Source organism: Rhinolophus hipposideros, assembly GCF_964194185.1.
Source record: "Rhinolophus hipposideros genome assembly, chromosome: 17".
NCBI lineage: Eukaryota > Metazoa > Chordata > Mammalia > Chiroptera > Rhinolophidae > Rhinolophus > Rhinolophus hipposideros.
Window position 1 is genome coordinate 43,301,142 of NC_138063.1, and position 12,987 is coordinate 43,314,128.

The 12,987-nt window shown below is 37.8% G+C and overlaps 1 protein-coding gene across 2 annotated transcripts in view; it reads left to right on the forward strand.

Annotated features, from left to right (window-relative positions):
- The first annotated feature begins 1,003 nt into the window (after positions 1-1,003).
- CLUL1 (clusterin like 1) overlaps positions 1,004-12,987 on the forward strand; it is a 30,968-nt gene continuing 18,984 nt past the window's right edge. Inside the window, exons 1-5 of one of the 2 annotated variants that reach the window (XM_081078669.1) lie at positions 1,004-1,252; positions 1,354-3,397; positions 5,509-5,676; positions 7,583-8,015; positions 10,354-10,464. In XM_081078669.1, the coding sequence (XP_080934795.1) occupies positions 5,524-5,676; positions 7,583-8,015; positions 10,354-10,464 (697 nt within the window). In that variant the 5' untranslated portion in view covers positions 1,004-1,252; positions 1,354-3,397; positions 5,509-5,523. The remainder of the gene's footprint in view (positions 1,253-1,353; positions 3,398-5,508; positions 5,677-7,582; positions 8,016-10,353; positions 10,465-12,987) is intronic. The other variant, XM_081078668.1, reaches the window with a different exon arrangement.

Consider the following 12,987-nt stretch of genomic DNA (forward strand, 5'->3'; position numbering starts at 1 on the left):
TGTGCCATGTCCTGTTTGCATGTTTGCATGTCCTGCTGGCATTTACAGTGATTTACAGTTGAGAGATAACCACATTCATTATGGCCCTCTTGTTTCACGGTGAGACATTCTCTAGGCACTTAAACCAAGTAGACGTGACGCCAAACATCTGGGTAAAAATAGAAAATTCCAATCGAGTATCTGAGAATGTTCGCATATCCAGATGTTTGCTATCACACAGATAAAACTTGCCAACTTTTTCACTGCATTTCTTGGTATCATCCAGATGTTTGGTGTCCTCTGAGCACAATTTTAATGAACAGTGAAATTCTTTTCTAGCATTTGAAAAATTTAAACAATTAAAGTAATCTGTGCAGTTTCTTGAGATAGTGAAAGAATAGGTTATAATGACATTGAATCTGGTTGGTCTGTGCTCATTAACTGCTGACCTTGGCTTGATAGTATATATTTTGGGTACTTAATACTTAGAAAAATAAGTTAGTTAAAATGTTGCTTTGAGGGTCTATAATTAAATTTGGAGGCAAGAATAAGCTCCTTAGGAAGCCACACTGGCTATTGTGAAGAGAGAATGACAATACATTTTATACTCACTGAGGGCTTATTAAAGGTGTGTAAGAGATGTCCAGTAGGTTATTAAAGAATCTTGCGTTGTATGAGATTCTTTTTAGGTTTGATGCCTCCTGGGAAGATATTAAAGCTGAAAGAAAGGAAAATTGTTCGCTGTGTTTGATGTTCTCAGTTGGGCATTTAACATAAATTGTGAAGAAAATTCCAAATTTTCTCTAACATAAACACACTTAAAATTAGATAAATGAAAACAGGCCTTGAGGAAAATGGCAAGAATGAGGTCAAATGAACTCTAACTTGTCTAGGAGCTCGGCAGTGAGGAACAGAAGGTATCGTCCTTGTGGCAGCTGGGTTCATGTCACAGCTGACAGCTAATTCATTATGATCTGGTTTCAGAGTTTGATGCTATAAAAGAACAATTAAGCCTCTAGTTAGTAGACATGAAAAATCGGTGAACTCCTTGTCTTCTGATGCAGATGCAGATACATTGTAATCTGGTCAGATCTCAAAGACAAAAACTGCAACATATCTTTTAGGTTTTTCCAAGGCTGGGGAGATAGATATAGATGAAGAGGTGAAGAAGGCTTTAATTGGTATGAAGCAGATGAAAATCATGATGGGAAGGAGAGAGGAGGAACATACGAATCTAATGAAAACCCTGAAGAAATGCAGAGAAGAAAAGCAGGTACAGTAATTGAAAATAATGTCTGTTCTTAAACATATTTGATCCATAAGTATTGTACTTGTTAAGGCAATTGATGAATTATTTATTTTCCCTAATACTAGATTTTCTGGAGAGCAGCCCTCATTGGAAGAAAAATTTGAAGGAAATTGAAAATTTCTTCAAAGAACATATTCCTTGTAAAATAGGCCTTTGCAGGACTCCAAACCCAGGCATTTCAGGGATTCATTTCTGTTTGGGAAGTACTTCTTTCTTAAAAATACTGTATCCTTAGTCTCTTCTGAGTTAGGATATTGAGTTTAAAGTGTTCGGGGAGTTTTGGGCTAGATCAGTGGTCTCCAAAGTTTCTTGATCTCCTATCCCTATTACTAAAATATTTATTACTATTCACTCCTAAATGTATGCATGTTAATTTATTTATAAACTGGAAACATGAATTCTACCCCTAATAGCGCAAGGCACAAAATGCACTTAGGGTGAGGTTCGTGGTTAGCGAGGGTGGATGCAAGTCTATATTTCAAATCATCTAGGTATTTTGAAATTTTTTTAGCCAACTTGCCAGGTCTGATTAGATCATCATATTTTTACTCTGTCACCTGGCCAATAAAGAGCTCAGAATGACAAAGTGCTAGCTCTGCTGTTTGCTTCTTGTCTTCCTGAGCTGAAATTATTCATATTTTTCTAATCTGCTGGGGTTTTTTCCCAAGAATCTTTTTATCCTCCTATTTGGTGAAGGCTAGTTTAGTTAAAACTAGATAATAAAAGCAATCACCTAACCCAGTCCTCTTAAATGGCAATTCGTTGCAATCTCTGTAAGTGAACAGAGAGGGAGAGGCAGCCAGTGTCAATGCTTGTGGAATGTGGAGGGCCCCTCCCCCAGGGTCCCCATGTGCACTGGCCATGTGCAATGAACTGACACAAGCACAATAGAGCACCAGTGTGTAAGGAATAGTACATCAGCCTAATCACTTATTTTTTTAAATTCAAATACCTTTACTTAATAGCTGTAGTTCAAACTATGTATCTTACCAATGGAGAATACACATCATATTCAAATGTCCATGGAAGATGTTAAAAGTTGTTTATGTGTTATAATTATAAAGCTCAATACATTTCAAAATTACAGACATTTCATGGCTCATAGTTTAACAGCATTAACCATTAACATAACACTCAAAACAATAAAATTTTTTAAAATTATTTTCCAGTTTTACCCTTAAAGAGGAAATAAAACTGTAACAAAAATAACTTGGAAAATACTTTAAATTTTAACATTGAGAGTAAATTATTTTTAAAATTTATTTTCATTTAAAAATGTTTTAGTTGTGGTAAAATACACTTAAAATTTACCATGTTAATCATTTTTATGTGTACGGTTCACTAGTATTTTAAGTACATTCGCATTATTGGGCAACCAATCTCCAGAATTCTTTCCATCTTACAAAACTGAAACTCTATACCCATTAAACAACTCCCAATTTATCCTCCCCAAAGTCAATTTTTAAATTAAAAAATACAAATAGAAGTTCTAATATTTCCTCCCTATACCTATAAAGTTGGGGGCCACTGAGTTCCAAAAAGCTACTGGAATTCTCTTCACTTCTGAGTCCTGTGGCCTCTGAGCGTCCAGTAAGCAATTGGAGCAGACCTGTGTGACAGACTCACCACAAAGCTGTAGTAAGCCTGTCACCAGACTGTTTGATGTTACAATCACACCTACACTCTTCATAATGCAGGGTCCCTGGCACGGAGACGAGATTGCCTGACCAGCAACTGAAAGCCCTCCTCCCTTTGGGAGCAATCGAAAGAATTTCAGGAAATTAAAAATAAGCCTCATGGGGAAAATGTGGAAGGCCTTGAACTGGATTCTTCCCTGATGGGCTTGTCAGCCTGGCCACTGGGAATAATGACACCAAATATCATTTACAGGCCCTTATAAAACACATTATCACATGTAATCCTTCCAACATCTGGGTAAACCATTACTTTCATTTACAGCTAAGAAAACTGAAGCTCAAGATGCTAATTAACATGTTAACCCAACCAAGTCTGTAAAGAATGACCAGGGGGAGAGTCAGCTGGTGTGGTGCCTGTGGGACCCAGTGACTGTGTTTTCCTCACTTTCCCCAGCTACCTGCCAAGCCCCAGGTATAGTACTATGAAAAGAAGTCTCCAGTTAGGGGTGGGTCAAGTAAGCAAGTGTTGGTTTCAGCTCTGGCCCTGAAGAATCCTAGAACTTGTAAAATTTTTATTTTCCTTAAGAACCTACTTATTGTATAAAAATTCATTGAATCATACTCTTCAGGTCTGGATACTCAATTAAAAAGTTAATTAAAAAAAAGAAAAACCTAAGTCTCCCTCCCTAAAATTATTTTAAACCTAGAATAAAGGATACTTTAGACAAATTATCAAGTGGCAAATACAGGGTTGGCACACCCAATCTCCCAGTACAGAGCACCTCCCATCCTCAGTTGACCTGGTGTCATGATTGTCCCCCTCATGAGCCGTCCCTATTAATATTTAGTGAAAGCATCTGAAACTTTCTTAAATGGGAAACCCAAGAATGGCTTAACGTGATTTGCCCCAGTTCAGGTCTGTATGGCACTTTGATAACATGTAAACTATAGGAACAGATGTGGATGACTGTCAGTGGGTGGGATATTTAGGGGGAACTGTAAGGAATGGACAAAGCATTCCTAAACCGGAGACCTACTTCCTCCTTGGCAACATTTCATTACCAAACTTGGGATGCTTGATTTGGTAATGTTTTTTGTTATGGTCTGGAGGCCAGGGGAAGGAAATCGGAGATACTAATAATAATGTTAAGTGTCTTGCTTGCTTACCTTATTTAATACAAAACCTTAAAAAGTAGATCCTATTGTTATTCCTATTTGCTAAGGAAGAGACCGAGGCAAAGAGATGTTAGTAATTTGCCCAAGAGTACACAGTAAGTGTAGTTTGGAATTGGAAATATTGGGATTTAGTTATAATGTTGGATTTAATATAATATTGGATTTAAGTTAACAATGAGCAGAATATTTAAAACTGAGACTTGAGAAAATCTGGGTGGTATTGTTGCCTGCCAAAGTGAGGCAAACTTTCTTGAGAAGTTATAGGATTCCAGAATTGTTGTGCAAAACCTAAAGAGACAAGAACATTCTGTCTGGGTCACAAAGTGCATTTGGTAGGCTCGGGCCCTACCAGTTTTCTCACGTGGGTCATAGCAAACGCCACCTGGATTCTGCCATGAAGGCAGCTGAGCAATGCAAACCCAGAAAAGGAAATACAGAAGACTGTCAGTGCCCAGGTGTTTCTTTGGACTTAATATGACAAAAAGGGTGAATTATGTTTCTTTCACTAGGTGGAAATGCACACTAAATTGTTTTCAGAGAAACTTTGATCCCTCATGTAGTTTTCACTTAAGCGAGTGGCCACTAGCTCTGAGGCTGTCCTATGTCTGGGTCCATCATACCTTGTAGTTCCCCCGAACTACATCTCAGGCATGGAGGGAGCCTGTCTTCAGAAGTCCACACTTGCAGGGAGGCCAAGGGTCTAGGCAGGGGTTCCAGCCAGGAGCTCAGGTGACAGGGTTTAGGGATGGGTGTCACTTCTGTGGGGCTCCTTACCACAGATGGGAGTGGGACCTGGCCAAGTACAGCAAGGCACCACAAGGGGGAGTGCTTAGAATATGGACAGGAATAATGACGAGGCTCAAAAATACAGCATCTCTATAATTAGAATTAACCCAATGGGAAGATCTGATTTCATATATAAGAACTACACTTTCTTGCAATGTTAAAAACATTCAAAAATTAAAGTCAGCATAAATAAAAGAAACAAATGTGTCAACTTTCAAAGCCTTAAAACTACTTTCCACATCCCTTCAGGACTAGAAGTAAACAGGACAGACAAGGAACCAGGTTAATTATAGTCGTTTTCCAGAGTAGGGACTACCTCTGCATTGTTGGTTCACCCACGTCTAGTGTAATGTCTGTCTCACAGCAAGCACTCAATAAATACCTAGTGAATGAATAAATGAATGGATGGAGAAGATTTGCACAGTCTTCAATAGGGATCAATCAGTCCTCTTTTCTTAATAAAAGAGAAAGCTTTGGGATAGATCTATCAGCTGCTAGAGGCCTAAAAGAGCAATGAAGAAGTTGTTTAGAATATATGTATTTTTTAAAGAGTGAAATCAACTAAGGTACACATAGACTCATAGAATGGAAATGCGATGTTTTTTTCTACTTTTTAATTAGGAAGCCCTGAAACTTATGAATGAAGTTCAAGGACATCTGGAAGAGGAAGAACGGCTATGCCAGGAGTCTTTGACAGATTCCTGGGATGAACGCAAGTCTTGCCTGGAAAGTGACTGCATGAGATTTTATATAACCTGCCAACCTAGTCAGTCCTCTATAAAAAATATGGTAAGGGGAAAATAGAGCTCAAGATTTCAGAGTTCTTAAGGTACCCACTTCAGCGTACTTTCTAAAAAATTAGTTTATATTAATATTTAGAATTGAGGTACCTGGTCTGATATTGGCCTTTTGCAAACTAGAATCTAACATTCGTTCATGCTTATGTATGATTCATCTGTGTATATACAATTAATAAGTTAGAAGAGCCATTCAGTGTTTGTCCCTCCTTTTAATGCTATATGTATCTCTCTTATAAACACCCTGACTCTTTCTGCCTTGTATTTGTTATTTGTGAACATGTCCTCACTACATTGTAAGCTCTTTGAAGGCAAGGACCATATCTTATGTATCTCCATTAAAGCATTATAGCTATCCAATAAATGTTTGATGAATTGCATTCTGAATAATAGTATTATAGTCTCTGATTTCAACATGCTTTAACTTTTGTCTCTGGAAGCCAAACATTTGAAGACATTCTCTGCTTCCTAAAGCTCTCCTTCAGCAGGCTTGCCCTCTTATGGCAGCATGCACTTGCACTGCACACACACACACACATACACACACACACTCATGTCCCCTTTAGCCCTACCCATGCATGTCCTGTAGGACTAGCATGTTTTCTTTTTTTGCCCCCTTTGGCTATCTTCTGGGTGGAAGGAATCACAAAGAGAGGTGACCTGAATAGAATGAGCTCTGCCCTATAAAAGTCTCCTACTCTATTGGCCTGAATTTCCCTTCCCCTTTTAGAAGTGAACTGAGTATGAAATGGAGTGAAAATGTCCTCTCCACATTAGAGCACACACTGATTAGAGTATGCTCCTGGCTTGGCACTGCCATACCCAATTACAGAGAGACCAACCCTTAGGATGATTCATACGCCAAGTTAATTTGTCTCCACTGTTAATTGCATCTGCTCTATTTTTATAGCCACTGTCACTCTTTAATATACAAGTATATGGTGGAATAAGCACTGGCTGGAATTCAGGAGATTTGGAGACAACTCCTATCTGTGCCAATTTTGTGGCCTTATGAAAATATCTTGGGGCTTTAAAGTTTTGTTTTTGTAAATGGAATCAGGTAAACATAAGCTGTCATGGGGAGAGGCAGACAATCCACCCAGATTACTTTTGGAGAAAGGCATGAGTCCTCTAAAAATTCCTACAGAATTCTTTGAACAGCAGTGGGATGGTAGAGCAGTGATGTTCAGTAGTCATGTTTCTTAACACACAACATGGGCATATCCCTATCATATAACGATAATTATGTTCTGGCACAAACTTCAGTGTCACATAGATGAAATAGAGCATGGTGTGAGTGCTGCAAAGTCTTCTCCCAAATGAGTGGGGAATTCTGTAATTACAGCTTCATTCCTTTCACTAAATCCAAGAAGGGTTTTAAGTACTACAAATAAGTAGCCTATATAACTGTCTTAGGCATCTATAGTTCAGTGTGAAAATGTTGATGAGATGAGAAAGAGGAGAGCATAGAGGCACTAATTACATTCCACCGAAGGAAAACAAGAGAAGAGCGAGCTAAGACACTAAGACAAAGGTGAAAGACAAGAGCCTTACTTACCCTTTTCAGGCAATCTACACAGTGCCCTTTAGACCATGGCATGTCAACCACCACCACTAAATCAGACTGTGGCTTGTCAACAATACTGGAAATTTGGCCTTTTTAGGCGTTTGATAGGCAAACATACACCAGGAGGAATTTCAGATCCTATTTCCATAGTCAATGTCAAAGCCAGTACGAGAGTGTTCATAAATTATCTTAAATTGAATCACCTTTTCTTAGTTTGCCCAGAATTGTTCTTGATTTAGAGTGACTACTGTAAATTGACTTTAAAATTAACAATAAAATAGTCCAGACAGAAAATAAATTTGTCACTCCATTTCTGTCCCCCACTCCACAGATTGAACAGTTTTTTAGGAAGATATATCAATTTCTGTTTCCTTTCCATGAAGATAATGAAAAAGATCTCCCCGTCGGAGAAAAGGTCCTGGAAGAAGATGCACAACTGAGCCAACTAGAGCGTGTGTTCAGACAGCTGAGTGGGGATGTGGGATTGCTCTTTAACAGGAGTTACAACAGCTTCAAACAGATGCAACAAGAATTTGACAAGGCTTTTCAGTCATATTTCATGTCAGATACAGACTTACTAGAGCCTTATTTTTTTCCAGCTTTCTTCAAAGAGCCAACAAAAAAAGTAGATCTTGTGCAAAGTTGGGACATTCCCAGCTTCTTCCAGCTGTTTTGTAATTTCAGTCTCTCAATTTATCAAAGTGTCAGTGCAACAATTGCTGAGACGCTGAATGCAATGGAGGATTTACCAAAACAAGACAAAGGCAAGTATTAAAAGATCATTTTTACTTAGATGTCTACACTAAAGTCAAGTTTTATTTAGCTCTGGGAATGGTAGACATTTCCAAGTCATTGTACGATGCTTCTGAGAACGACACGTTATGGATAATCAAAGTTTCAGACCTTAGCGCCCAGTTTGGGAAGAAGCCTGGTGTCACGTAGAACCAGGTCACATTCAGTGCCCTTCACGGCCTCCTCTCGCAGCATCACTGTAATTCCTTAAATTATAACGTTTATGCACAAAACCATAGAAAATACTCATAGGCAAACACAAAACTATAGAAGCAGGAATTTCTGTAAAGCATAAGAATTGCCTTCTACCAATACCACTCATACCTATGCTGCTTCATGTTTTAAAGCAGAAGGAGAAACCTTCTTCGGGCTTCTGTGGAGTGGTTGGGACACAGCATCGCAGAAATGAGTGGCCATGTGGGTCAACTCTAGGATCTATGTTTCCTTGGACTTATTTCTTATTGACCACTAGGCCAGTGAAAGGCTGCTCCCCTCTGACATGAAAAGTAAAATGGGCTCCTTCTAAAATCCTGTCATTTGTGACATGGATGAACCTGGAGGGCATTGTGCCAAGTGAAATAAGCCAGTCGCAGAAGGACGAATACTACACTTATATGAGGAATCTAAACTAGTCAGACTCATAGAAGCAGAGAGTGGAATGGTGGTTGCCAGGTGCAGAGGAGAGGGGTAAATGGGGAGGTATTGGTCAAAAGGTACAGAGTTATACAAAATGAATAAGTCCTAGAAATCTACTGTATAGCACAGTGCTCAGAGTTAACAATACTATATTAGATACTTAAAAGTTTGCTAAGAGGGTAGGTTTCATGTTAAAGTTCTTGTCAATAATAATAATAATAATAATAATAATAATGGCAGTAGGGCATTTTTGGAGGTGATGGATAGTTTTATGGTATAGATTGTGAGGATGAGTTCATGGGTGTATACTTATTTCCAGACTCATCAAGTTGTATATACTAATTATATACAGATTTTTGTATGTAGGAAAAAAGAAAGACTCCTTCTAGCTGACTATATTCCAATTATACCAGTTCTAGTTGGCAACATCTGAATCAAATTCTCAAAATTGCTACAACATTGCATAACAGGCCTTTATATAGGAGGGGCTTACTTCGCGCTATCAGAAAATGAAGCCAGGAAACAATGCATTACATCCTTCCCGTCCCATTGTTTCATGAGCAGAACAGCCATCATCATTACTGGAATTGTCGTTAGGTTCTATTTCAGGGTCCGGTGGACTTTTCTTGTAAGTGAGGTGTTTTGTCTGGTATTCAGTTCTGAGATTTCAAATTCACCAAATAGTCAGGAAAAACATCAAGGCAGTAGACTAAATATATCAATGCTGGAATGATGTTGAATAATCTTTGTCTGATGCTTTAAACAGATATCAGTGTCTTGGAATAATATTCAGAACATGTTCATTAAAACAAAATTATGCCTCCTCCCACCCTATCTTTCACAATGTGTAGCAATCTTACACGCTCAAATGTGCATAGGAGTATTAGTGATTCAGACAGTTGAAATCTAACCAATTTCCCAACCATTGCAACTCCCTCTGACACCACCAACCACCAACTCAGAATACGTTGTTTTCACCAGTATACCTGAGGTTGCTCCCCATTCACACACCCCAGGACCCGCCCCTCATGCTCTGAGCTGGATCATGGTCCCCCTCTCCCTGTCCTCTCACCACCTTCACCTTGGTGATGACTTGGACACACATGGTCCCCAATAACTGCAAAAATTAAAAACAAACCAACAAACAAAAAAGTATGCAGGAAGCTCAACGGAGGAGAATTTCTCTTCCCAGATAAGCAGAAAAGGACTATTTATCAAAAATAAAGGGGCTCCAGGCAGGGGCTGGAGGATATTTGCATGTGGTTTCCATTACTTTTCTGTACAGGTGGTAGGTGAGGAATAAACCTACTGCCTCTAGAAAATCCACCTAATGAGAAGACATTTTGAGCTTTGCCTCTTGCGGTAGGCAGCATGATAGCATTCCAAAGATGTCCACATCCTAATCTCCAGAACCTGTGACTGTTAGGTTACACAGCAAGGGGAAAGTAAGGTTGTAGATGGGATTCAGGTTGCTAATGAGCTGACCTTAAAATCCAGAGATTATTCTGGATTATTCAGGTGGGCCCAATGTAATCACAAGGTTTCTTAAAAGTAGAAAAAGGAGGCAAAAAAGAATCAACAGAAATGGCAGCATAAGGAAAAAGAAATGACATTGTGTCTACTCCTTCAAAGTGCAGACTTCATGGCATTGGTATGTAAATCTGTGTTCCACAGATGCTTACCCTGTGCAGAACGAAGGACTGAGCGGAGAACTTGGCCGGAATTTCTCGGAATGTTTCCAATTTCATTCAAGATGCCAAGCCTGTCAGAATTACCTGTGGGAAGGTAAATAATTATTAGTTTTTCAGGGCTTCAGAGGTCAGAGGTCAAAATTACAAGCATTGTGGATCCCTTTGCTTCCCTTCAAGCACTTTTTCTGCGAGCTTATTTCCATCTGGGGGTACTCAGTGTAGGTTTATAAACTTTTATTATTTAAAAGCAGGTGAACTCACGTTCCCTTTCTTTAAAATTCCCTCCTTGTTCCTGTGAATTTGTTATGGTTAAAGGCCAAACAAACACTAACGTGTGCAAAAAAGAACCATGAACAAATTAGGGTCACTCTTCTTACTGCAAAGAAAAAGAAAACCCACCAATGAAGGCAATCTTCCTATTGTGTAAGCAAATTTTTAGCCAAGTGAGTTTTTGTTGTTGTTTCTTTAAATGGCAGTAACACTTTCCAGTTGGTTGGTTAATTACTAACTGGTATTTAAATAGGAAAAGTAGCTTCCTGTTGCAAGCTCCAAGCAGACTTTGTCCTCCCAGATCTGACCAAGAGCGGCCTTTCTGTTCTTTCCCCTGGTGAGAAATCTTTTCTCTCCACCAATCTCTTAGCCCTTTTCTAGCTCCCTCCCCTCAACTTCCCATAACTAAAGTTATTCCTTCCACCCGCTAGGGCCTGAAAGCACATTTTCTTACAAAAGCCAGGAAGAGCTGTTGATTTGGTGCCCTAAAGAAAGAAAATTCTTAAAAGTGTGGCTAAGGGCTTGGAGTAGGCGGTCCAATATAACCTGGACCTTTTAGTTAGAGTGGAAGGGGGTCTTATGTCTACTGAATGGTTAACTAGTTGGCTCCCTGCACCAGTTTCATTATTTCAAAAATGGGGTTAATATATCTACTTCTATAGGTGTCCTGAAGACTAAATGAAATGTCTGAAGTATTGATTCTCATTATTCAAATATTTGTCTTTTAAGTCACAGTTGTAAGGTGGCATACAAAAACAGAAGCTTTTATAAGAGAAAAATATACATTATTGTAACAATCACTTGTAAAAATAGTCCCACTTAGAATCTAAAAAACAAAATAAACGAACAAACAAAACAGAAACAAATTCATAGATACAGAGAACATTTTGATTGTTGTCCGATGGTAGGGGGGTTGGGGAGGTGAGTGAGAAAGGGGAAGGGATTAAGATGTATAAATTGCCTGTTGTAAAAGCAATCATGAGATGTTAAGCACTGCATAGGGAATATAGTCAATAATATTGTAATAAGAATGAATGGTGTCAGATGGGTACTAGATATATCAAGGTGATTACTTTGTAAGGTATATGAATGTTTAATCACCGTGTTATATATCTGAAACTAATATATAGTGTATGTCAACTGCAATTGAAAAATAATAAAATTGTTAAAAAATTGTCCCACTCAAACATCTCATCATCAACTTCCTTTCATCCAGTGAGAAGCTTTAATGAATAATCTCTCATTGATCATCATAATACAGGAGATGAGGGGAGAGGGAATCAGAGGAAGGTGGTCAAAAGTTACAAACTTCCAGTTATTAGATAAATAACTACTAGGGATACATTAGTACAGCATGGTAATTATAGTTCACATTGCTATATGGTATACATAAAAGTTGTTAAGAGAGTAAATCCTAAGAGTTCTCACCACAAAGAAAAAATTTTTTCTTTTCTTTTTATTGTATCTATATGAGATGATGAATGTTAACTACACTTATTGTGGGAATCATTTCACAATATATGCAAATTAAGCTATCATGCTGTACACCTTAAACTTATACAGTAATGTATGTAAATTATTTCCAAATAAAACTGGAAAAAGATAATACAGAAATAAAATCACATAATACAGTATAATCCATAGACATCAGATAATGCATCAGATACAGTATATGGCAGATAGCACAGTATTCATGCAATGTAAATTGTTTGCTGCAAAAGTAAAACGTAAAGGAAAAGATGTCCTAATATGCTCCCATACAATTTAAAACTTTTATTATAAAATGCATTTTCTTGTGAATATGTAAAGAATAAAATAATTTTAAAAACCATGTGCCTACTGCCTAGATTAAAAAATAAAAATATTACCAAAATAAATGAAGTCCCCACTGCGTCCCTTCCACATGACACTCTATCTCTAAAAGGAAACTGCTATTTTGAATTTGGTGTTTATTATTTCCTTGCATTTCTTTATCTTTTTATCATGTATGTTTACATACAGCACATACCATACATAGCAATGTTTTACGCTTTTTATTTTTATGTTGTCAAAGTACAATGTTTAAGCTTAAAAATATGACTCATACAAATATAAAATGAGCACATATTAAGATTAATTTATCCAATTAATGAGGGAACCAGCAAAGTGTTCAAGATGTTTCAGAAGAGTATAGGAGAGACCAAAGTATTTATAGCCAAAGATAGACAGAATGTTGAAGTGTGATTGCAAAATTAGATGCAAAATTAGTTAATGTACTAAAGGGTAATAAAACTGTAACTTTTGCAGTTATGTTTCCATCAGACCAAAATAATTTACATCTCCACTGGGCAAAACTCATTTGCAACTA